At 37.9% G+C, this 23184-nt stretch overlaps 1 protein-coding gene and 1 pseudogene across 1 annotated transcript; one reads left to right on the top strand and one right to left on the bottom strand.

Moving 5' to 3' along the window:
• The first annotated feature begins 4494 nt into the window (after positions 1 to 4494).
• LOC126252925 (60S ribosomal protein L4-like) lies at positions 4495 to 19608 on the top strand. Its single transcript, XM_049953920.1, has 8 exons — positions 4495 to 4648; positions 5236 to 5413; positions 5668 to 5913; positions 6153 to 6277; positions 6365 to 6463; positions 6712 to 6983; positions 7274 to 7433; positions 19343 to 19608. Exons 1-8 carry the CDS (start codon positions 4646 to 4648, stop codon positions 19556 to 19558), a joined length of 1299 nt encoding a protein of 432 aa, XP_049809877.1. The 5' UTR covers positions 4495 to 4645; the 3' UTR covers positions 19559 to 19608.
• Positions 13915 to 14033, bottom strand: LOC126212906 (5S ribosomal RNA; annotated as a pseudogene).
• Positions 19609 to 23184: the final 3576 nt, after the last annotated feature.

A 23184-nucleotide genomic window follows, 5' to 3' on the forward strand; every position in this document is an offset into this window, starting at 1 on the left:
TGTCTTGAAAGAAGATTTTAAGATGACCATCAATAAAAGCAAAACGATGAAAATGGAATGTAGTCGAATTAAATCAGTTGATGCTGAGGGAATTAGATTAGGAAATAAGACACTTAAAGTACTAAATGAGTTTTGCTGTTTGGACAGTAGAAAGGATATAAGATATAGACTGGCAATTACAAGGAAAGCATTTCTGTAGAGGAGAGTTTTGTTAACATTGTATATAGACTTATGTGTTAGAAATTATTTTCTGAAAATATTTCTTTGGAGTGTAACCATGTGTGGAAGTAAAGCATGGATGATAAACTGTTTATACCAGAAGAAAATAATTTTTTTAAATGATGAAGATTAGATGAGGAGATCATGTAATTAATGAGGAAGTACAGAATACAACTAGGGAGACTAGAAATTTGTGTAACAATTTGACTAAAAGGAGGGATCGGTTGATAGGACACATTCTGAGACTCAAGGGATAACCAATTTAGTGTTGGAGGTATGTATGGGAGATAAAAGTCATAGAGGGAGACCAATAAAGTAATCAGATTCAAAAGGATGGAGGTTGCAGTACTTACTCAGATATGAATAAGATAGAGTAGCATGCAGAGCAGCATCAAACCAATTTTCAGACTGGAGATGACAACAACAAAAGGCAAAAAAATGTAAATACGGTCTATGTATGCTCTTATAGATATTGTATCATGAATTTTTATGTATGTATTTTTACTAGTAAAGAAATGTTGATGTTTTGAAATGTTTTTCATTCCCAGCAATTTACCATTCCAAATTCATCAAGAATACCCATTATTAAGTTTGCTGTGGCTATTCACTGACTTCACCATTCCAATATTATAATCCATCTTCTGATACTATAATCAATAATATATTTGTATCACAAATAGTATCCCATAAAATTACTTTCACGGTTTGGTACAGGGGTTAGCGAATTGATGTCATGTGGCATGACATCCAGTGTGAATTTACCCTGGCACTGATTACAATGTCTTGCATTCTTCCAGTATTAGAACTAGCTAATCGAATATAACATTGTGCACAGTGCAACTTGGCATTTTTCGCACAAAGAAAAGAAAATTGAAATATTATGCTATATTTAAATACAAGATATTTACATGGATAGAAGTAGCACTTAAGTGGCAGAGCCTCTGCTCAATGACAGAACACAGTGGATTAAAAGTGTAACACAATCACCAGTTGTAATACATATGTAAATAATAAATATGATTGTGGCAGGTTCCCACTTCCCAAGAAAGAAAGTTGAACAATAGCTTCCAAAATTTTAATGAATGTACAAATTGAAAATATAAGGAACGATCAAAAAGTTTTGATTTGATGGCACTGCTGCAGTGTATGTGCAATGTAGTGTGAGTCCCATGTTTTTGTGTAAGTACCGAACTGTAGGCAAGGGATTGGTGTGGCGTTTGTGTCTTTCCCATGTGCGTGTGGTAAATGTAGAGACGTGAACTATGGCGATGTTATTATGGAAATGCACCGAAGCGGTGCCAACATGCTGGTATTATTTTCTTTCCTGCTTAAGGACAAACACCAGTAGAAATCCATTGGACATTGAAGAATGTGTATGGGGCAACATGACTGTCGAAACCCACTGCTGAGAGTGCCAAGTTCATGATAACACATGTCTCCACATCGCAAATGGTCTCTCCCCATGGCATTATCACACCTCTGTTCCCTTGAAAAAGGCCTTGAAGGGCTGACTGTCAGACGAGGATGTGCAACAGGCTGTTACAAATTTCTTCACACAGCAGGACATGGTGTTTTACCAAGTGGGTATCCTCAGCCTGTCCGCCACCAGTAGCTGAGTGGTCAGCGCAACAGACTGTCAATCCTAAGGGCCCGGGTTCGATTCCTGGTTGGGTCAGAGATTTTCTCTTCTCAGGGACAGGGTGTTGTGTTGTCCTAATCATCATCATTTCATCCCATCGCCGAAGTCGTGTCAAATCGAAAGATTTGCACCTGGCTTACGGTCTACCCGACAGGAGGCCCTAGTCACACGACATTTACATTTATTTATCCTCAGTCTGGTGCACTGGTGGGATGATGGCGTTAATGCTCACAGCGATTTTTGCTGATTAGCATACAGATTCTGAACTGTGCAGTCCTCAAATGGAAACTATTTTACCACCCCTTTTGTAATCAGCTGCTACTTTATTTATCTGCTAGAATGAGTAATGCATGTTTGGGTCATGATACCATGAGAACAGAGAAACCTAGCTGGTGTCTGTGGTAGTCGGGCATCCCATTTCTGTTCGACTAGACGTTTGGGGAATAACGTGCCACCAACTAGTGTCTATATCCTGACTTGTAGCTACAGCTCCACAGACCCAAGATCGCAGTGGAAGAGCTGTATCTCCGTGAGACAGGAAATGAAAAACGGGTGTTGTTCAGTGGCTTGGTGTCTGTTGGCTGCAGAGTGGTAAAACAGTTTAGTGATATTTTTGATTTGAGCATAAACCTATACTGGTAAAAATAGTGTTTGAAATTCGTAAGACAAAAATTAACATGTCTCCTGTACAATGAAACCCAATGATCTGTGAAATGTGTATTATGGGATGAATAAAATAGAAATACATAAAAGACACGAGGAAGCGAAAAGATGGGCTGTAGATATGAAATGAGTCAACTATGTTTCGACCACAGCCTGTTAACTCTATGAAACACGTTTTGAAAATAAAAATTCGTATCAAGTGAGTGATCAGAGGCGCCTTTTCTACAAGGCAATACCAAGTTTATTTACTTTTCCAATATATTTACAGACGAAAGATAAAATCTTACGGGCAGTACTCAGGAAGTGAGGTTTCAACAGTTTGCAAAACAATGGTATTAATGAGGCATCAATAATGTGCAAAAATTGAGTATCAATAAAAACATTGTTAAAATGAAAGACCAATGAAAACATTGTAATAATGAAGTGGCAATAAGACAATAAAAATTCTTGTAAGTCATTATTATTATTTAATTACTTGTAATACATAGTTTTTTAAAAAGTATTCTCATCCATAGTGGACTCGTTTTTGAGGTTGTGAATATTTGCTTAAAATACAAACAAAAATACAGAATTTATGTGCCATTAACCTTTTCTGTCAGCAAACCACAATGCATTTCGAAGTTTACTTTGTGACATCATTCTCCTCACCAATATCATAACTTTTTACTGGAAAGGACTTGACATATTCATCGTAGTCCAGTCTTTTGGAGGCCTTTTTGAATGCCACCATTTGGAAGGCACAATGGGATTTTTAAAGACGAGTCACTAAAATTCGGAAGCTACAATTGGCATTCGGGTCGGGTGATGTGACGTTCCTAGCTCGCTGCTTTTCAGATACCATATTGGATTGCACTGTATTTTGTATTTCCATGTTACAACTTCCGTGTTATGATAGTATGCTGTCTCAAGGCAATGCCCCACTGAAAATTTACCACAAATGTCACTTTCATTAGGATTTGTTACAATGAAATATCGGTTAACGACACATGGACGGTAAATTGCCTTTAAGTCAACCTATGATAAACTCTAATAATGCTCAGAATTGAATATGATCGGCATGCTCTTGTGGTTGGAGATGTGTGGTCGTGAAGTCGAAGTCTTTCGTCTTTTTCGTGTCTTGCAACACGCTAATAATTTTTTTCCATATTTGCATTTGAAACAGACTATGGTTCTTTCCTATTCACATAACAGAAGTATGTTCTGCAATATTCGATGTTATTTATGCAAAAGATCTTGCTCTCTCGGGAAGGAGTTTTTCCGATTTAGTAACTTCAACATGACAAAAAAACTAAAGATGGAACTTCTACAAGTGAAACGACCAGCAGTGATGTTTATACTGATAACTGTTTACCCCCGAATTAGTCGCGTTTGCCAAAGGTGTTGTTGGGCAGGGATTTCAAAGGGCACAGCTTAAAATGCTGCATGGGAAATCAGCATCAATGACATTTATACTTTCACTTGTTACGAATGTTTTGCTGTTTTCTCCGAATATGTCACAATTTTGGATTGTTTGGTTAGGCAGGAACCAGAGCAAAGTTTCACGAGCTGTGATGATGTATACATTCTTGCTTGTCACAGTTATTTAGCCGTAATCGAATCTTTAACAAATCTTCCGTAAATTCGCCGTCGGCATAAAGTATTGAACCATACAGCAAGTGAGGGACGTCACATGAACCTAAGGCCAAACAATTTTCGAATCCAAAATGACGAATGCCGAATACCGGTTGCAGTTGATGCATTTCAGTCAGTTGTCCTATTCTGTCACAGTGTCACGTTCTATTTCGTCGTGTGAAGATGTTGAATAATCTCCTTGGGATCGAGTTTCCGAAGGAAATATTTCATGGGTAACTTTCTGACTAAAATGGAGCATTTCCACGTGTCTCGCTATATGGTTCAATACCTGAAAAGATTCTTAAATTAATCGTCCTTCACTGAACAACTGAAATGAGAGAACAATTAGGAATTTGCTTGCAGTAAATTATCGCTGGTCAATTTCCGTCTCTGACAGCAAGCGTTGGCAGCAGTGCTCTCCGGACTTCCACCAACGTGTTCGTTCGTTCTTTTTATGGCGGATCTGAAGTAGTGGTGAAAGTATTTGGTGGATGGTCAGAAGAAGGAATTAAAATGGTAATACGATATTAGGAAATAAGTCTAGCAAGTGTTAAGTTATTAATTATTTCACAATCATTTTAGATAATCTTGCCGTGGGAATAGAATGTTTTAGTTTTGTAACACGTGTTCGGCTAAAATTGTGTGCACGCGTGGGTAGAGGGGCCTGATTCTTCGTATGCTGTTTTATTTGTTTTAAATTATATGCTGTGGTGAAGAAAACGTGTGCAAGAGTTGCGGAATTTTGATATTTAGAGTCATATCTTGAAATGTGTAACACTTGGAACTTTAGCTTTAATGTGTGGCATGATGTGCCTACCAGTTATCCAGCCGTAAGTTGTCAGTGGATGTTATGTTTCATGCGCAAGTGCAACACCGAAGAAACTGTAGCCTATTAAAATTTCCTCGGGTTTAGGTCTAACCGCCTTCTGTTGGAAATTGCGTTTTTCTTACGGAGGTTGGCAATGTATGTAGTTTTATTTTTGTAAGTTATGTGCCCCTGGTTAAACGTTTCCAAATTGATTTTAAGGTGATCATAATTATTAAAACGGAAACAGTTTGAAATGCTGCAAGTTCATTGATCTTTGTGTGATTTTCCATTCCAGTCTCTCTCGACAGCTCGCCCTCTGATCAATATACACAGCGATAAAAATGAACCCACTGGTACAACAGTTGCCTTACCATCGGTGTTCAAGGCACCTATAAGACCAGATGTCGTGAATTTTATCCATGATAGCATGAGCAAGAATCACAGACAACCATACTGTGTTAACAAGGATGCAGGTATGTTCTACTTCTTGCATTTCTAAGGTTATGAGTTTGTAAGAGGCTAACATTTATATTTCTATTTACTGTTTGGAATGACTGGCAAGTGGCTACTTATTCCATCATACATAGTTATTATGACCATTGTGATGATAAATTCAAGGTCCGTGTTTTTGATTATCAATGATAAAATTTACTTATCTGATTTGGTATAACAGTTCTAATAAGAGTGTTTACTTTTGCATGTTTCTTAATTTTGGGCTTTATTGTAGGCCATCAGACAAGTGCAGAATCATGGGGAACTGGTCGTGCTGTTGCTCGTATTCCCCGTGTCCGTGGTGGTGGTACTCACCGTTCAGGACAAGGAGCTTTTGGTAACATGTGCCGTGGTGGGAGGATGTTTGCTCCCACTAAACCATGGCGCCGCTGGCATCGCAAGATAAATGTCAATCAAAAGAGATACGCGGTAGTGTCTGCCATTGCAGCTACTGGTGTTCCTGCTTTAGTCATGTCTAAGGGTAGGTGCTTTACAAGAAATTTCATGTGCACTTGAATGTCCACACTTGAGTAAACTCAATTTAGTCAAGTGTTCCGAAAAAGTGCAATATAAATGAGCAACTTGGCGTTCCCTTCAGAGTAAGCATGCTGTGATCGGGGCATAGGTGCTCAACAGTTAAAAAACGTCTGTTTTGTTGTTTTTGTGAATTATGTTTGATTTCCATATAATCCTAGTGTTAAATTGTCCATTTATTGTTAGGTCACATGATACAGGAAGTTCCTGAAATCCCATTGGTGGTTGAAGATAAAATTCAGGAATACAACAAAACGAAGCAGGCAGTCATTTTTCTGCGTCGTATCAAAGCGTGGACTGACATTCAGAAGGTAATATTTCACTTGATATTTTTCCTCTCGAGTACTAGAACAACTACAATGTAAATGAATCGGCATTTTTTCCCCTCTCTCAAACAGGTGTACAAATCCCGCAGATTTAGAGCAGGGAAAGGGAAAATGAGGAACCGCCGCCGAATTCAGAGACGAGGCCCATTGATAATCTACGGAAAAGATCAGGTTTGCTAACATGTGTAACGCTTTTATGGTTTTTGATTTTGTGTTGATGAAATGATGAAACCCTTGAGCACTGGGTTATGAAGTCTCAGTGATTATTGTTGACATCTGATTATTATTATTATTATTATTATTATTATTATTGCTGTTGTTGTCATTCTAATAAGATGTGCTTGTTAAGTATATTCATCTTGCTGACTCGTACTTGTCACACAAAGGAAGTTTTTCGTACTTAATTTTGTTTCTTGTAGGGCCTGACAAAAGCCTTCCGCAACATTCCTGGTGTTGATCTTATTGATGTTACAAAATTGAACCTACTGAAGCTTGCACCTGGTGGACATGTAGGACGGTTTGTTATTTGGACTCAGTCTGCATTTAATCAACTGGATGAATTATATGGCTCATGGCGTAAGGCTGCATCTCTGAAAAAGGGGTACAACTTGCCCATGCCAAAAATGGCTAATACTGATTTGTCACGTCTTCTGAAAGCTGATGAAATCAAGAAAGTTCTGAGGCCGCCACAGTAAGTGGTTATTGGTTCTGAGAATACCATAAATTTTTGCCATGTTTTCAAAACTGGCAGTTGTCATGTGTTCTGCTCATATTATTTGTAATGAACACTAACATTTCTTTCCAATAATTAGATTTAGTCTTACTAATTGAGTTAATTAACAAGAGAAGGTAAAATGATGATAAACCCTTGAGCACTGGGTTATGAACTCGCAGTGATTATTGTTGACATCTGATCTTCATTATGATAAATATTTACTGGTTAATTATGTTGTTTTTGCTGATGTACTAACTTATTTGCAGGAAGAAAGTGGTCCGTCGTGTGAGGAAACTGAATCCGCTTAGAAATACTCGTGCTATGTTGAAGTTGAATCCTTATGCCGCTGTGTTGAAGAGGAAGGCAATTCTTACTGCACTAAAGCGTAAAGAAGATAGGGACCAACTTCTTGCAAAGAAAAGGGGGGTAAGTGCAGCTAACTAATCATTCAGCAAGTGCTTTGCCATAAAATTTGTAGACCCATGCATCTAAGTGTCCACAATTGAATGAACTTGGTTTAATAAAGTGTTCTGAAAGAGTGCAACATGAATAGCAGCTTTCCGTTCTGTTATAGTATGCTTCACTCTCGTGGGACACACGCGCTCTATAGTTTTGAAGAAAAAAAAAAAGAAATGTTGTTTCTTTGTAATTCCAGTGCTAAACTGTGTGTTTATCTAGGTTATGCACTACATTCTATCCACCTTTGGCACTTACCTTTTACATTAGCATTGGCATTGTCTGCATTCGTTGGTCATGTTACATTGCCACATCATGTGAAGGTGGTACACACAGTTTATGCACTCTCTTCATTGATGAGTTTGCAGGTTGCCATTGCTTCATTAATGTCTTAGTTGTGCAAGTTTTCCCTTTCTCTCTGGGGTGCTATTGGCTAAGTGTCCCCTTGTTGCCATACAATCAATGGACAGTTTGCATGTCAAGGGAGTGGCCTTTGTTTAGTGCATTTTTTGTGTGTTCTGACATTCTTGCTGTCCACTTAATCCTTTCCAACCCTTAGTTACTGCTGTAGGTGCTCTGTAATTAAATTATAAAAATATTTTATAACTTGCTGTTACGATGTCTGTCATTAATATTATCCACATCGCTTCTGATTCTTGTGTGTTATTGCTATGCAGTTCAAAACATGGTAAGTTACATGAATTACGAATAAATGTAAAATCGTTACAGTGGTGTCTTCATAACACTTAACAAATCGGTGATGTTCTTCATAGTCCTCCAAAAATGTCAAACTGCTATTTTGCTCTGAAAACCGTTTTCTTGAGCTTTCTTTGTTCCTTTCATCAGTATTGGAAAATTATGTTGGATGATTTCAATTAATAATGTGCTACCATTACCCAGTGAGTGTGAAATGGACTGCACTGGCAGTCCTGACAGAGCTCTCTGACGAAGTTGTATGTTCCTCATGCGTAATTGTTAGAACAACCATGGTTGCTACAAGTTCAGGGAATTTCAAACGTGTCAGGAAAATTCGGAAAATGTCAGGGAAATTTGAAAAATGGAAAACCTCTTTTTTTCGTTTCACCTCAATAGGTGAAATGGTTCTTTTACTGAGATGTCGTGCATGGCCGCTGGCTGGACATGGCTTAGTATGTGTGCTGCTTCCCTACTCCCTCCCCTTCCTACCATTTCCCTCAGCTTGCAATCAGCACTGCCACCACTTCTTGCCACTAGTGTAGCAGCTGCTGATGAGAGGCAGAGAAGTGTGAGGAATGATTTGTTTGTGCTAATATTCTTAGAGGCTGTAGACACAGTGGTCAGAGACAGCTGTCGTGTACCAATGTTATCTGAGTGATTGTGTGAATGTGTATGTGCTCATTTTCTGACAAGCTATGGCCGAAAATATAGTTCTGAGAGTGTGTCTGAGCGATCATCTTTACAGTGACTTGCTACCTATTCTCATTAGTATTGATTCTGAGTATTCGCGCAAGTTAAATCGCATGGATTTATTCTCGAGGTCTCATTTTGTCAACATGATGCCTGTGCCATGTGAATAGCTGGCCACACTAGTGGATTTCTGTGACGGGACCAAAATCACTGGCACGGTTACCACAAGTACATTGTACTGTGTGGTGTTTTATAGACATTTTATTTATTGTAGTGCATTTTGGCAATTTTAAGTAGTTTATATATTAGAAAGTATGGATGATAAAAAGAAGAAAATTGTGGCAAACACTGGCAGTTTGTAGACTTTGTACTCATATATTTCTCAAAAGAAAAATCTCTTACTTCTAAAATGACATAACACAGGGGTCAGTCCATACAAAGTGGTCCAGTGATGGTTGCTGGACCATTTTTAAATTTTTTTATGTGATTGCCAAGTAATAAGGTTCGTATGAGCAGTTGCCAGCGGGCTCGTGTGCATACGCAGAGCTGAATTCGCGTATGAGCAGTGCCTTCCTCCCGCTTCTGGCTACTTGGAGCGTGGCTGTTTGGTGTACGAGCAGTAGCAGCAAGTAGCCAGAAGCTACCTGGAAAAATTTTCCTGGCGCGCCCAAGCTGCCAGATTCGCGCATGTGCAGAGCAAGCTGAGTTATAGTGGGGGTCCTTCCTCACGTGACCTGTGGCCGTGTCTTCGTTTACAGCTCCCACGTCAAATGAAAACAAAACAGATTTCTGTGGCTGGGAGCCACCAAGTGAATTAATATACATTCTCATAACCATGAAAGACCAAAATAAGTTAGTAGTTTCAATTTTCTGATTTTATATTTCCAGGATATTAGTAATCAACCATTAATGTCTTAGTGAAGCTATTTCTGTCTGTTTTATAGAGAAATTTGCTTGAGTTAACTTTTTTTTTCCGCTGAGGCAGTTCGTTTATTTGAAACGAAACGAAGTGTTTCATTCCGCGCTATTGGCTACTTTCAACCTCGTTCAATTTAAAGTGCAAATTTTCATTTTCTGGGACGAATGACGTTATACCATAATAAAGAACCAAATATGAGAATACAGTACTGGACCTCCAAGAAAATTTGTATCACGAGAACCACATGAAAAGCTGAATATCAGGAACTTCAGAGTCCATCTGGACATAAAAATGTGCAATTAGAGCGGAATGAAGCATTTAGTATGGTTTACAGAATTCCGATGCTGCTGGAGTAGTCTCTGATGTCCTGTTCCTTGTATGACACTGTAAGATCTCTTAATGCTATATACGTACGAACATACGTAAACATTGACTTGAAGCTAAGTAGGCAAATTTGGTCAGTGGTTTTGAACTAAATATTTTGTTTCAAATATGACAGCTGTAGCAGAATTTTATAGATCTGCCTTCTGTGAAAGTGTTTTTCGATCACAAGGCGCTTGTCTCGTACTTCCTCTGGGCCTGAAGTTATTTCTTAATTTGTGTTTACGTCTTAAATTTATAGAATACCATTCTATGCTAAATTTTAGACTGGCAGCATACCATGTTTTATCGTTTTAACTCCCCACATGGCTTCATATTTATTCCTGGAGTAGAATATAAACTGTCAGTTGTACAGTTTCTTTGCCTCATAGACAACCATGTTAATTTTTTCACATTTTGAAATAGTCATGAAATTTATTGTCCTTTATTCCGGTGTAAGCTACACAAGAAACTCTTTTTGTTGCAAGTAATTTGTATTTCATCCTAGTAGCTTTTTGCAGTGATGTGTAGATGTAAACGTGTTGGAAATGCTACATAACAACATTGCAGAGCACGAATTAAAAAAAAAATCTGTCAAATTTTATGGTACTTCGAGCTGTGGAGTCTAATTTTGAAATGACTCAAAAGCCAAGAACTGCTTCCTTATTTGCATCCTTTATCTGTGTGGGATATGATAAAACAATTGCTCTAAGTACAATTCAGTATGTCCTCTCAACAACATGCCGCACGGGCGGCAAGGCTACACATGGTCACGTGATGCCCCACCAGAAATACGACGAAAAACGTATGAGCAGAGCAAGCACCAAGCACAGGCTGCCTACGTCATCGTAGCTGCGCATGCGCAGTACATCCTGTTGTCTGGCGCATTCTGGTCTACAATGCCACACCCAGCTGTAATGTACTTCTTTACTGACAGTAAATCTAAAAGTAAATGGGCATTTTTATTATCATAGAACAAAAGCGAAAGCTCCTGTTGTTTAATATTGTATTATTAAAGGTAAATAAACTAAATGACTATTGGGTGATAGTGTTAACTACATATGTCAGTTAAATTTTATTACAATGAAACAATAAACCATTTAAATAAGCAGCAACTATAAGGTCAGTTGTAGAGTAATGTGAATTATTTCCTCATTTTCAAAAATGCATATCTTTGTTCAGTCAGTTATTAATGTTGAAATTAAAATTTTCAAATTTCAAAGATTCACAAAAAATTATGGAAAAAATGTAAGTTTTCTTGCTCTATATGAGGCTAGTAGTGTGTGGTATATAACTATAGGAAAAAATACTCTCATAAATCACTCCTTGTTTGTTATTTTTGGGCCTTAAAAGTGGATTTTTGAAAATTTGGATACCAAACTTTGGAGGTCATTTTGACTGGTTATTTTTCAATTTAGGGTATTTTGTGTAAGAATTTTATGCACTTAGAGCCCCAACTTGAACATTTTAATTTGTTCAGGTGTCTCTAGCAAGTGCAATATGAATTCATGCTGTTGCTTTCTGTCTCACCTGACTTCTTAGGTGAAGAGTGCAGCATGAACAGAACTGGTGTGCTCTTGATTTGAATTCTTTTGCTGCCAACTGAATAGACAGAATTGTAGTTAAGTAAATCCATAGACTGTTCGTGAAGTATGAAAAATTAAAAGGAAGTTAGCTTTTCCTCGTGTTTGGGGAAGGGGGGGGGTTTGGGAATGGCAGATTAGGGAACTATTTTTCTGCAAATGTATGATTCTCTCCTTTTGCCACCTCCTCCTTGTGAAATAACAGCTATAATAAATTCATATGCAACGGTGAAAATAAAAGCTACTCCATTAACGACCCTTGATGTGGCATTTGTGAAGAAATATTTTCTCAGAAGTATTGAATGTATTTCCTTGTGCAATGCATCTGAATTCAATCAAATTGGCCGCCTATTCTGCCAAATACTGGTAACACAAATATCCATTTCCCTAGGATGTTTTCTCCAGTTTTTACTGTATATCTTTAGGGTAACAGCGCTGTAAAAGAATAATCGACAAACTAGAGAATGATCCAGGTTGCAACTTGTTCAGCTTGCGTTTTGTGACTGCTTAAAGGTCTCTCACCAATCAGAAGTGGGCAACATGAACTATTGAGCTGCAGTGCTTACATTAAAATTACATTATAGGTAACACTTCACGTTCGATCTAGTCTCCTCCAATCACAGCACTCAGCATCACGTGACTCATTGGCTGTTAGCAAATTGTCAGTTCATATTCAGTTCCATGTCTGGCTTTCTTGATGTTTCTGGATACCAAATCATGGATCTGGCACTTTTATTTAGTATTCAATTGTGCATGATAAAAACACACACACACACACACACACACACACACACACACAGAGACAGTGATGGACACTTCTGCACAAGATGCAGTTCAGCCATAAGTTAGTCTCGTCTATATCTAATCATAAAAGTTTGATTGCTATTTGTATTCAGTTAATTGGTTTAATGTGTTTATTTCTAATACTTTGGCACATCGTTTGTCATTCTACTGACATTTTTATTTGCTCTTATTTGTCTTCCTATCGTTCTTTTTTGTGTCTAAATCTGCCTATTTTGCCTATAATCTGTGACCAAGTGCTAATGAGGACTTTACATCATTTAACGTGACAGCTGTTGTTGTCTTCAGTCCTGAGGATGGTTTGATGCAGCTCTCCATGCTACTATACCCTGTGTAAGCGTCCTCATCTCCCAGTACTTACTGCAACCTATATCCTTCTGAATCTGCTTAGTGTATTCATCTCTTGGTCTCCCTCTACGATTTTTACCCTCCACGCTGCCCTCCAATGCTAAATTTGTGATCCCTTGATGCCTCAGAACATGCCCTGCCAACCGGTCACTACTTCTTGTCAAGTTGTGCCACAAACTCCTCTTCTCCCCTATGCTATTCAATACCTCCTCATTAGTTACGTGATCTACCCATCTAATCTTCAGCATTCTTCTGTAGCACCACATTTAGCGAGTGAAAATGATAAGTTTCAAGTAACCATTGACAAAGTGAAATTAGTTAACTTTTAGTGCTGAAACTGAATTTTGTCTAGAGTTGCTCGTAGTGGTTAGCTCTAATCACTGTGAACAAAGCAATCATGATTTTAGTTGGCCGCAGGATGTTCACCACTGTTTCCTGAAATATATTGCACACTAAAAGGTTGTGGTTAGCTTAGTACACGAGTTTAAATTCATGGCAACAACTGTTATTGTCACACCTGCAATTGCGCAGTAGCTGACAGCCAGTGCCACAACACTTAAACAATCGTGTAATTTTAATCAGACTAAATACCTAAAATTGTGTATAAGTTAAGTGTAGCTCCCCTGATTGAGCAAGCGTTATGTTATGGATATTCGATATAAATGTAACTGCCTTCTAAGTTCGTCGTCTTAACCTTTCTTGCCTCCATACTTCTATAGTTCATCTCGTTGTTTCCATTTATCCATAAGTGGAGATACTTATACAGTGAGTAAAACATATAGGTTAGTTTATTTTCCCTCCTATAGCACTTCACACCATAGACATAGTTTCATTACACTCAGTCTTCAGGCCACGAGTGGCCTACCGGGACCATCTGACCGCCGTGTCATCCTCTATGGAGAATGCAGATAGGAGGGGCTCGAATGCAGATAGGAGGGGCGTGGGGTCAGCACACTGCTCTCCCGGTCATAAGATGGTATTCTTGACCAAAGCCGCTCCTATTCGGTCGAGTAGCTCCTCGTTGGCATCATGAGGCTGAGTGCACCCCGAAAAATGGCAACAGCACATGGCGGCCTGGATGGTCACCCATCCAAGTGCCTACCACGCCCAACAGCGCTTAACTTCAGTGATCTCACGGGAACCGGTGTATCCACTGTTGGCAAGGCCGTTGCCAGTTTCATTACAATTTATTAAAAGTAATTAACCAAAATTGATGGGGTTGAATGTAGTTACGATGTGGTAATATTTTGAAACATCTTTATAGTTCGCAGCTTCAGATAAGAGAACCATGAAGTAAAGGAAATTTGAATTGTAAGCTGTATAGTCAAATATATCAACTTGGTTAGTCGTGACATACAAAATGAGTGTACACAATATTGGTTAGTTTAACAGTAAGTTGATGAAATTCGACAGTTTTTTCACTCAAAGAATGCTTGACTTTTGCATTGGCAACACTAAACTACTCCCACTTTGAATAACTTCTTGTGTGCGAGGATGGATAGCTCCTCTAAATTTGGACAAATTTGTTACTTAAATCTTGCTAGAAGTCAGTCAGTGTTGTTATATAGAGGGAAACTGATTCTCCGTGGCATCATATTTATAAATGAGATGAAATTCATTCGAAAGCATTTACTGTTTGTAACAGAATTGTCAGGATTGTTAAGTGTTGGGTGGGCTTTGGTAGTACGCTGCTGATTTAATTGTACAATATGTGGGTTTTTAGTTAATAATAAAATTTAAAACTCATTCAGCATGTCCTTGTGTGCCGAGCGATGTGAGCTTTTTGTTGTGTTAACATGGGAATTGCATGGGGATGCTGTTTGTACTTTCAGTAAAAGTAACTGCTAAGTTAAACAGAACTTCTGTTTGTTATGTTGTTACATGAAATAGTGTTGCCATTGCAAAATGACATATAACTATTTACTTTTTGATAATTCTATCTTTGAAATGTCAAAAGCAGTTGGGTATCGGGAGGATCATGATGTAGTCCTCTGTCTATAACCATTTTGTTACCGGTTTCTAAGGTAGTAATTTTTGCTTTGATATTTTTGGAAACGTGATTAGAGCCTTGTCATTCAGGTGCATAATGTTCTGTACTCCCACATTTGATAGTGCTGGAAAAATATATGTAACATTCTTTCTTAAATCTATTATTGGCGCATGTTAAAATGGGAGTGTGAAAATTTTAAGATCTTGAAAATCTTTTAACAGTATTGCGGTATTCAACTGAATATGGTAGTAGCTACATTTGAGGAACTTTCAGAGAGGACCATATGGACTGCCCTTACTTGATTTGCTAAGATTTGATGTTGAGTCTCTGAACGTCTGTCTTACAACAGTAAGACGCAATTCTAAAAACCTCGAATCTGAAGAGTTAATAGCACTGTTAAGTGGAAAACATTTTTATCATTTTAATACTCACTGGTAGCAGAATGCATAGCATATATTGGAAATAACTTGGTTGGATTCCTGTTAGTAGTACTTTTACTAAAATTTTATATTATCAAATAAAAATTCTTTATACAAATGGAAAATTTGTGAAAATTAAGTCATGTGAAAGTAAAAATCTATTAAATTTCTGGAAACAAAAAGCAAAGTAAAGGAGTTTGGTCAAAATATCATCAAATATTTAACTAATATTTCCAAGTACCACAGAATTTTATTGTTTTAAAAAAATTCTACTTACGTCTGAGTCACCTAGGGCGGCACTTCCGTGCATAGAGGCAGAGTGGAAAGGAAGCGTGGGGGATGAGCACTGCGCTTGAGCGGCCATATAAAAGCCAATGTTGCCGAACTGCATTGCTGCGGATAAGCCAGGCTAGTTTACCTATGGTGCATTGTATTATATGTTCAAATCTATGAAGGAATAACAGATATTAAAACCAATTCCGATCGATCATCATGAGAAATATTAATTCACGTCCACTGCTCCACAGAGTTACTGTGTGTGACGTCGGGAGATGAGAACAGCTGACAGCTATGTGAAGATGTAAAGTACAATTTTTCACAACACGACATTGAAACTGCTTGCTATAATCACCATTTATTGCTATTTGAATTGCATTATAAGTAAAAATTTAACACACAATAAAATTAAACTTAAAGCACAAACTGAAATCATTAAATTTTCTTAAACTGCTTCTGCTCAATTTTTCTTGGTTGGCTCTGCAGTCCTTGAAGAACCTTAGCCTCCTGTATCACCTACCTCCATTCTTCTCGTCCATCCCCTTCCTTCTCCAATTTCTTATTCCCACCACCTTTGGATCTTCTTCCATATCGTCCAGCCACCATTTCATGGATGTACCTCTTCTCCTTCTCCTGTCCGGTTTTCCTATGAAAATGTTCTTGACACTCAGTTTCTGGCATTCTCTGTACATGTCCTACCTGTCTTATTCTTCCCTGCTTAATTTTAACCGTAATATCCATCTGTTCCATTGAACAAGCAAACAATTAACTATCATCTACAAATAACTCCAGGGAATCTGACCAAGAACATAGAAAACCACCGATATCTCAACAGTTAACAATTACCATCATTTTAGGGCCTTATCTAGCTCATGCCTTGAAAATGAGAGGTTTAAAATATGGTCGGTAATATGTTCAACATAATAGTTTGCATAATTAAAGTTACAAAGTCCTAATGAAAAAGGCTAGGAAGTTCTAATTCTACATCTACATGGATACTCTTCAAATCACATTTAAGTGCTTGGCAGAGAGTTTATCAAACCACCGTCACAATTATCTGGTGTCTGTACTTGATGTTTTTTGTTCAAAAGTTGAATTATAAATGACAGTGACATATTTCGAAGCAAGGTATGACAAGAATTGTGCATCATGTTACGAAACTGACAGCGTTCATTGCTGAATGGTAATCACTGCTGTTTTTCTTGCACGTAAATAAAAGTTTCTCAGAAATAAAACCAGAAGAGGAGTCAGCATGAAGAATGATTATCCAAGAACTCGTCCCTATGAGAACTTGAAAACTGCCAGTACCATCTCTTTTTCCTGCAGATCTTCTTGGAATGATTCTAGTTGACCCATGTTTCGTCAAGGTAATACACCGTTGAACTACCTCTTCCTCTTGTATCGTGAATCTTTATATAGGATATAGTTCATACTGCACGCATGTCACTTCTCTGAACTAAACTCTCTTCCTAACATCTGCAACAGTCATCTTTTAAAATGCTTTACCTTGACGAAGTGCTTACCTTCAAGCCTGCATAACTGACATGTTTTTGTTATGTCTGGCGTTCATCACGCACATGGAGCACTTGGTAAAACGTTGTTAAAAACATCCATTTGTGTTACTGCTCCCTTGCGATTTCAATGCTTTCCAGGTGATACGATGCTTTCCACGGTTCCTACAGCTCTCTTTCCTTTACAACTCTCTTTACGGTTCTCTTGCCGACACCACGTGGTTCTGCAGTCCGTTCTTGTTTTCCAATGTAGACAGTGAGACCTGCTTTCAAATTCACGTTTGAAAAAGTTGTATATGCGGTAAATAATCTGCCTTGCCTGCTTGTGAAGCACTTCACGTTTATTGCTGCCACTTGACTTTTTTAAAATAACACTTAAAACATTTACAATATACACATTCACAGCTATACTGCTGCAAGAAAAAAGTAACAAAAAATTGATAGTTGAATGAATAATTAGATTGTCGTGAAGTGTGGAAACAGTGCAGCATGTAGCAGCGAGATTCTCTCTCTATAGCTGTAACACTGCTAGCCGCTCAGAAAGAGAACGATTATTATTGGCCGCTAGTGGAGGGGGGTGTGCAGAATGGCTGAAAATTGGGCTGCCTTCTTGCATGATGTGAAAAATAAGTGATCTCAAGATAGTGATTTAATGCCAGCTATCAGTGGCTTTGTTAAAACACTCTAAGATATCTTCTTCAAAGGTGATTTTCTTTTAGGTTGTTGGGAATTGTACTTGCTTTTGGGGCACTGACCTTGGAAATAGAACTGGGCCAGTCTAGGTCTCCTTGCTTGTCCAAAAATTCAAATTTTTGAGAGATATTAAGAAAAACAGGTAAAAGTATACTGCATAGCTTAATTGTGATTGCATAAACATGTTCTTGCTCTTTTTGCGTGACATGGGTTCTGGGTATAGCAACAGATTCGTTGTATGTTATCGATTAGTATCAGATAGGTTTTATTCACATTGCTGAACTGGAGAAATGCTGCTGTTGACTTAGTGTATTTTTTGTTGGTGTGCTTTGGATATCAAGTTTGGGGGGGGGGGGGTGTCATTTTTTTCTTTTTGTTTCTTAGTGAGTTAATCTTCAGACTGCTGTGGACAAGCTAAAGTGCGGTGCCATACTGCTTGCCAGGTGCTGAGGATGTTTTGAAGTGGGCCTCAGGATTTCCCATGATCCCTTCTGATATATTTATGGTCCCTTCTGCTGACCTTCTTGCTACTGCATAGTTCTTTACGTTGGTGAATAAAAAAGTTTAGTGTTTTGATAATACAGCATATGTGCCTCTGTGTGTTTCAGTTTGCTAAAACCTAGTTTTGATATCTTGAACTGTTCATGAAATATGAAGATTGTTTTGATTATGCATCCGAATGTACAGGGGCGCAACTGTCCGCTAGATACTGTAAGGTGTGCAATGATCAATTTTTTCACTGAATAGTTTCCTCAAAATCCAGTAAGTTTTACAAAGTGTCAAGGAAGCTCTCTCTCAACACAGTTAGCAGCATTGGGCAAGCAGAAGACACAAGAAAGCTGTGCTTAGCAGGGAATGCAGAGAGCGTGTTTGTTAGCAGTCATGGTTGATAAGGTCTGGGTCTGAATGGACGAAATACAAATGTCTGATCAGTTTGTAACACTTTTGTGAGGCATTTGTAGCAGACAAAATTTGTGTAAACTGGAAGTACATTAAAGTTTAGTGACATCCTATTTCATGTCATTGACTGCATGTTGTCTGCTTCCAGTAACATGCTAAACTTGATGTCTACTAAGGTGTTATGGTATGTTGGCAGTGAAGGGTGGCTCTCATGCTGGCCAGATATATTCAGTTTCTATTAACTGAAGTATAACACCCCACCCCATCTCCCCATCAGCCACTGGTGTGTGTGTGTGTGTGTGTTTTCAGCCCTCTCATCTGTATATCAGTAAAAAGTTAAATTAGGTACTTGAAATATTTATACTTACATTTGAGCATAAACTGGCAGAATGGCGTAGTGTAGAAAGGCTTGCAACATAACAAGAGGCAAGTGAGAAATAAAATTCCCATTTGCATTGTGGACAGCATTGCATGTTTAAGATCTGGTACAATTCTAATGAACTATCATTTGCAATATTGACACTATCGGATTTGTTGTTAAACATTCTGTTGCACAGATACCCACTATATTAAGAAAAGATAACTAAAGGGAATGCTGCATAAAGTGAAACAATTGTTTTAAATAAAATTTACTAATAGGTTTTTATGAACAAAAGTTTAGTATTTATGACATATGACACACATTTGTTACAGATAACATTGACACCAACACCTGCTGAAACTAGGCGTGCTAAAATGCTGGAGTTGAGACGTGCACAAATTGCAAAGGCAAAAGCGGCTCGCCCAAAGAAGGAAAAGAAGGCCAAAAGTTCTGCAGATACCAAACCTGTGGCAAAAAAGGCAGTAGGCAAGGTAGCTGCCAAACCTAAGGCTGTTAAACCCAAAGCTGCCGCTCCAGCAAAGAAATAATTGTAGTTTTTTTCTCTGCTGAAGAAATAAAAGAAAGAAAAAATGCACAACTGTATAACTTTTTCATTATGTAGATCCACATTGAATTAACAATTAATTCGAAATTAAGGATTCAGTTTTGCAGTAATTGTCAAGGTACCATCAGGTGCTAAAAGACATTCAATAGTGTCGGGAATTACGTTTTGCGGTAACATAAAATTCTTACAAACTTTCGTCTTTGATGCAGATGTTGGAGTGTATTCTTGATTTTCAGCTTCTACTTGTATGTGGTCACAGGCAAGCGTTACGTTTATATTTTCAGGCTTGAAGTCCTTCAAATTAATAGTTGCCTGTAAGAAAAGTATTTTGAAAACAAGCAGTTTGTACTTACATTAAAATAGATATAATAGCTTCCAGTGATTTTTCTGGAAAACCAATACCTAATGTTAAAATATTTTCTTTGTACATTGTTGAATTATTTTCTTGTACCTTGTTGAATTATTTTCTATTTCTGCTGCTGATGGAACAGAATAATATTGCTTTGGTACTGGAATTTTAACTGAACTGGCTTAAATCTTCCATCAAAGTCCCTTGTAAAAGCTAGGTTTGATTGAAATTGCTTTCTTACAAATTTATGGTGACTGAGTGTTGGCTATTTGCATTATACTACATTAAAACAAGGAGAAGGAATGAAACAAAATTCTACACCCTCTGATATCAATTGGATTAAGGGATACTGTGAAGGATTAATTTTTTGAGCTACCATCTAGAACTTCCTGTGTAGAGATGGACAGAAATTTAATTCTGCAACCCTAAAATTTTGTAAGGTGTCATTGAGGAGCTCCAGAAGTGTGAATCTGTGTGAACATTGTATTATAGTAAGTAAGAATGTAGCTTAGGGAGCACATACAATTTAGGAGTCTATTTACATCACACGTCTGCAGGATGAGGTAAAAACAGTGGTCATATACTGAATTTGATTAGTGATTTGCATTTGGTGCCTCTCTACCATGGTTGAATAACACTTGCTGAATTTATCAACTGAACATGGTGGTAATAATTTACTGGACAAATTTCGAAAATTAAGGATAGAAAGGTTACACCAGAATTTGGATCTTACTTTCCAACCACTTACTAGCATCTTCTGTGTTTGTTAACTTAGTGACACATTAAACACTGGGAAATGTAGGTCATTTCAGGCGGTGTATTCTCATTGGCCAGCTACCTAAGGTGGCAGGCTGTTGGTGTGGCAACTGCCTGTAAAGTGCAGACTGACACACCCTCTCCTCTTACATGATTTAGATCATCACACTGACAGGATACCCCATTCATATAAAGAAAAATACATTAAGTAATTAAAAAATATTATAAGTAATGATAGGAGTGATGACCAATGCAAAGTTAGCTGTCAGTATTTGTTCACACCTAGGTGTGTAAGTACTATGAATATTTTAAAGTTTGCTGTTTGCAGGGTTTGAAAAATGTCTGCCCATTTGTAATACTCCCAGAAATCAAATTTCACTCCCATTGTGGAGTTTATGGTTAATTAGCATTAAGCAATATGTGAAAGATAGAGCTGTCAGTCTTTATTGACATAAGATTTTGGAAACTGCCTTTTGAATATCTGTTAACCTCAAAGAGATTTTCACTCTGCAGTGGAGTGTGCGCTGATATGAAACTTACTGGCAGATTAAAACTGTGTGCCGGACGAGACTCGAACTCTGGACCTTTGCCTTTCGCGGGCAAGTGCTCTACCACTGAGCGCCCAAGCACACCTCGCGACCCGTCCTCACAGCATACTGGTGGAATTAAGCTGTGAGCACGGGTCACGAGGTGTGCTTGGGTAGCTCAGTGGTAGAGCACTTTCCCACGAAAAGCAAAGGTCCCGAGTTTGAGTCTCGGTTTGGCACACAGTTTTAATCTGCCAGTAAGTTTCATCTGTTGACCTCTCAGCTTCACCCAACACATTTTGAGCACACCAGTTTGATCTTGTATAGAGGAGAGACATATGAATGAAACTGAGAATGTACTAAATTCCCAGAATTACAGAGAACATTCTCGTTTCCACGAGTAAAACTTTGGAGAATATACTTCATCTGAGAATATTTTTAGCGTGATTAAAAGGGTGGTCAATGTGAGGAATATTCTCTGAAATAAAACTGTGGGAATTTCTTGAAGTGAGCGGTATAAGATAGTTAAAGCTGAGTGTGGTCTACAGAGGTCAAGTTTTAAATTTTTTTTTGTAAAAATGGCAGAATTTTTGTCGAGAAGGCAAAACAATATACTTAGCCTGAAGACATAATAAAGAGAGAAACTAATGTAACGAAACTGCACGGGCGACCACTTAAGTACTTAACAGGAGAGTGGATCATTATACATCATATTTAACCAAAATTCTCATGTTTAGTGGTGTGGGCTGGATATATTCCCAGTGGGAGGCAACTTATAAAATGGGAATATTGCCAGGAATATTTGTTTGGCTCGTGAAGATTCCCAAAAATTGGGAATTGATGAAAATTTTTATATTTTGAATGTTTTAACACTTGCTAACAGTTGAAGGACTTAAAAACTAGGTTAAGTAAAATTCATACTTTTTAATCAAAGATTTATGATTCCATGCATTAATTTCCTTGCAAATTCCATGCAAAACATCATTTACCATAAGTGTGGCGGAAAAAATACTTTAGAATATTGGCTAGACCTGCTATTTGTAGGCAAGTTGAAACCTCACATTTCTCTGAATGAAATCTAAACTTACATAATATTTCTCTGGAGGCACATAAAAGTGTATCACAGGAATGCCTGGAACATTTTCAACCCTATTTGGAATATATGTGATTCATTTTCTGTTTAAAGATACTCCTACCACCATTAGTGGTGTGGTGACGATGTGAGGGGGCTTCATGTAGAAATGTCAGAGAATGACCTGTTGATATTTATTCCATGTAAGTAGACTTCGAAAAGATTACAAGTATGAAACACAATACGTCTGATTTGTGTGGGTCGGTAGTTGATGCACCTCGTGTTTCTGGGCCAAAGATCATGCCACATAGCTCCAGATCGCAGATACATTTAATATCTGCTCTTAAAGCCTCATGGTATAAAACAGTTGCCAGTTACAGCCCTTTTTCTTGGAATGACAGTTACTGGCAGAATTACAGGTTTCCACAGAATCGGGTGACACTACGGCAAAAGCTGCTAGAGAGGTGGATGAAATGTCTGTACAAATGAGTGAAAGTAGTGTGTGTGTGTGTGTGTGTGTGTGTGTGTGTGTGTGTGTGTGTGTGTGTGATATGCATATGCAAACGAAGCCATGGGCAAAAAGCTACTTCTCAATAAGAAAGTAGCACACATTCATTTGGGTGCTTTAGAAGAGTTCAAACATTTCAAGCAAATATGTATTTGGCCAACTGAACACTTACGGCATTTGTCTTACACGAACCATTTGGATAGTTAATTCTTCATGCAAAATTTGTTATAATTTTCCTTCTGATATAACAATATCAACTATTTGATTCATTTTGAACTGTGTATCAACAAATACAGTATGCTGGACTTCAAATTATTTGTATTTGTGATTAAAGTTTTGATACATCCTTCTAGTGGACTTTGTTCAAGGGAAGTACTGAAATGTTTGAATTCATTTC

The sequence above is a fragment of the Schistocerca nitens genome, chromosome 1 (genome assembly GCF_023898315.1).
Source record: "Schistocerca nitens isolate TAMUIC-IGC-003100 chromosome 1, iqSchNite1.1, whole genome shotgun sequence".
In the NCBI taxonomy this organism is placed as follows: domain Eukaryota; kingdom Metazoa; phylum Arthropoda; class Insecta; order Orthoptera; family Acrididae; genus Schistocerca; species Schistocerca nitens.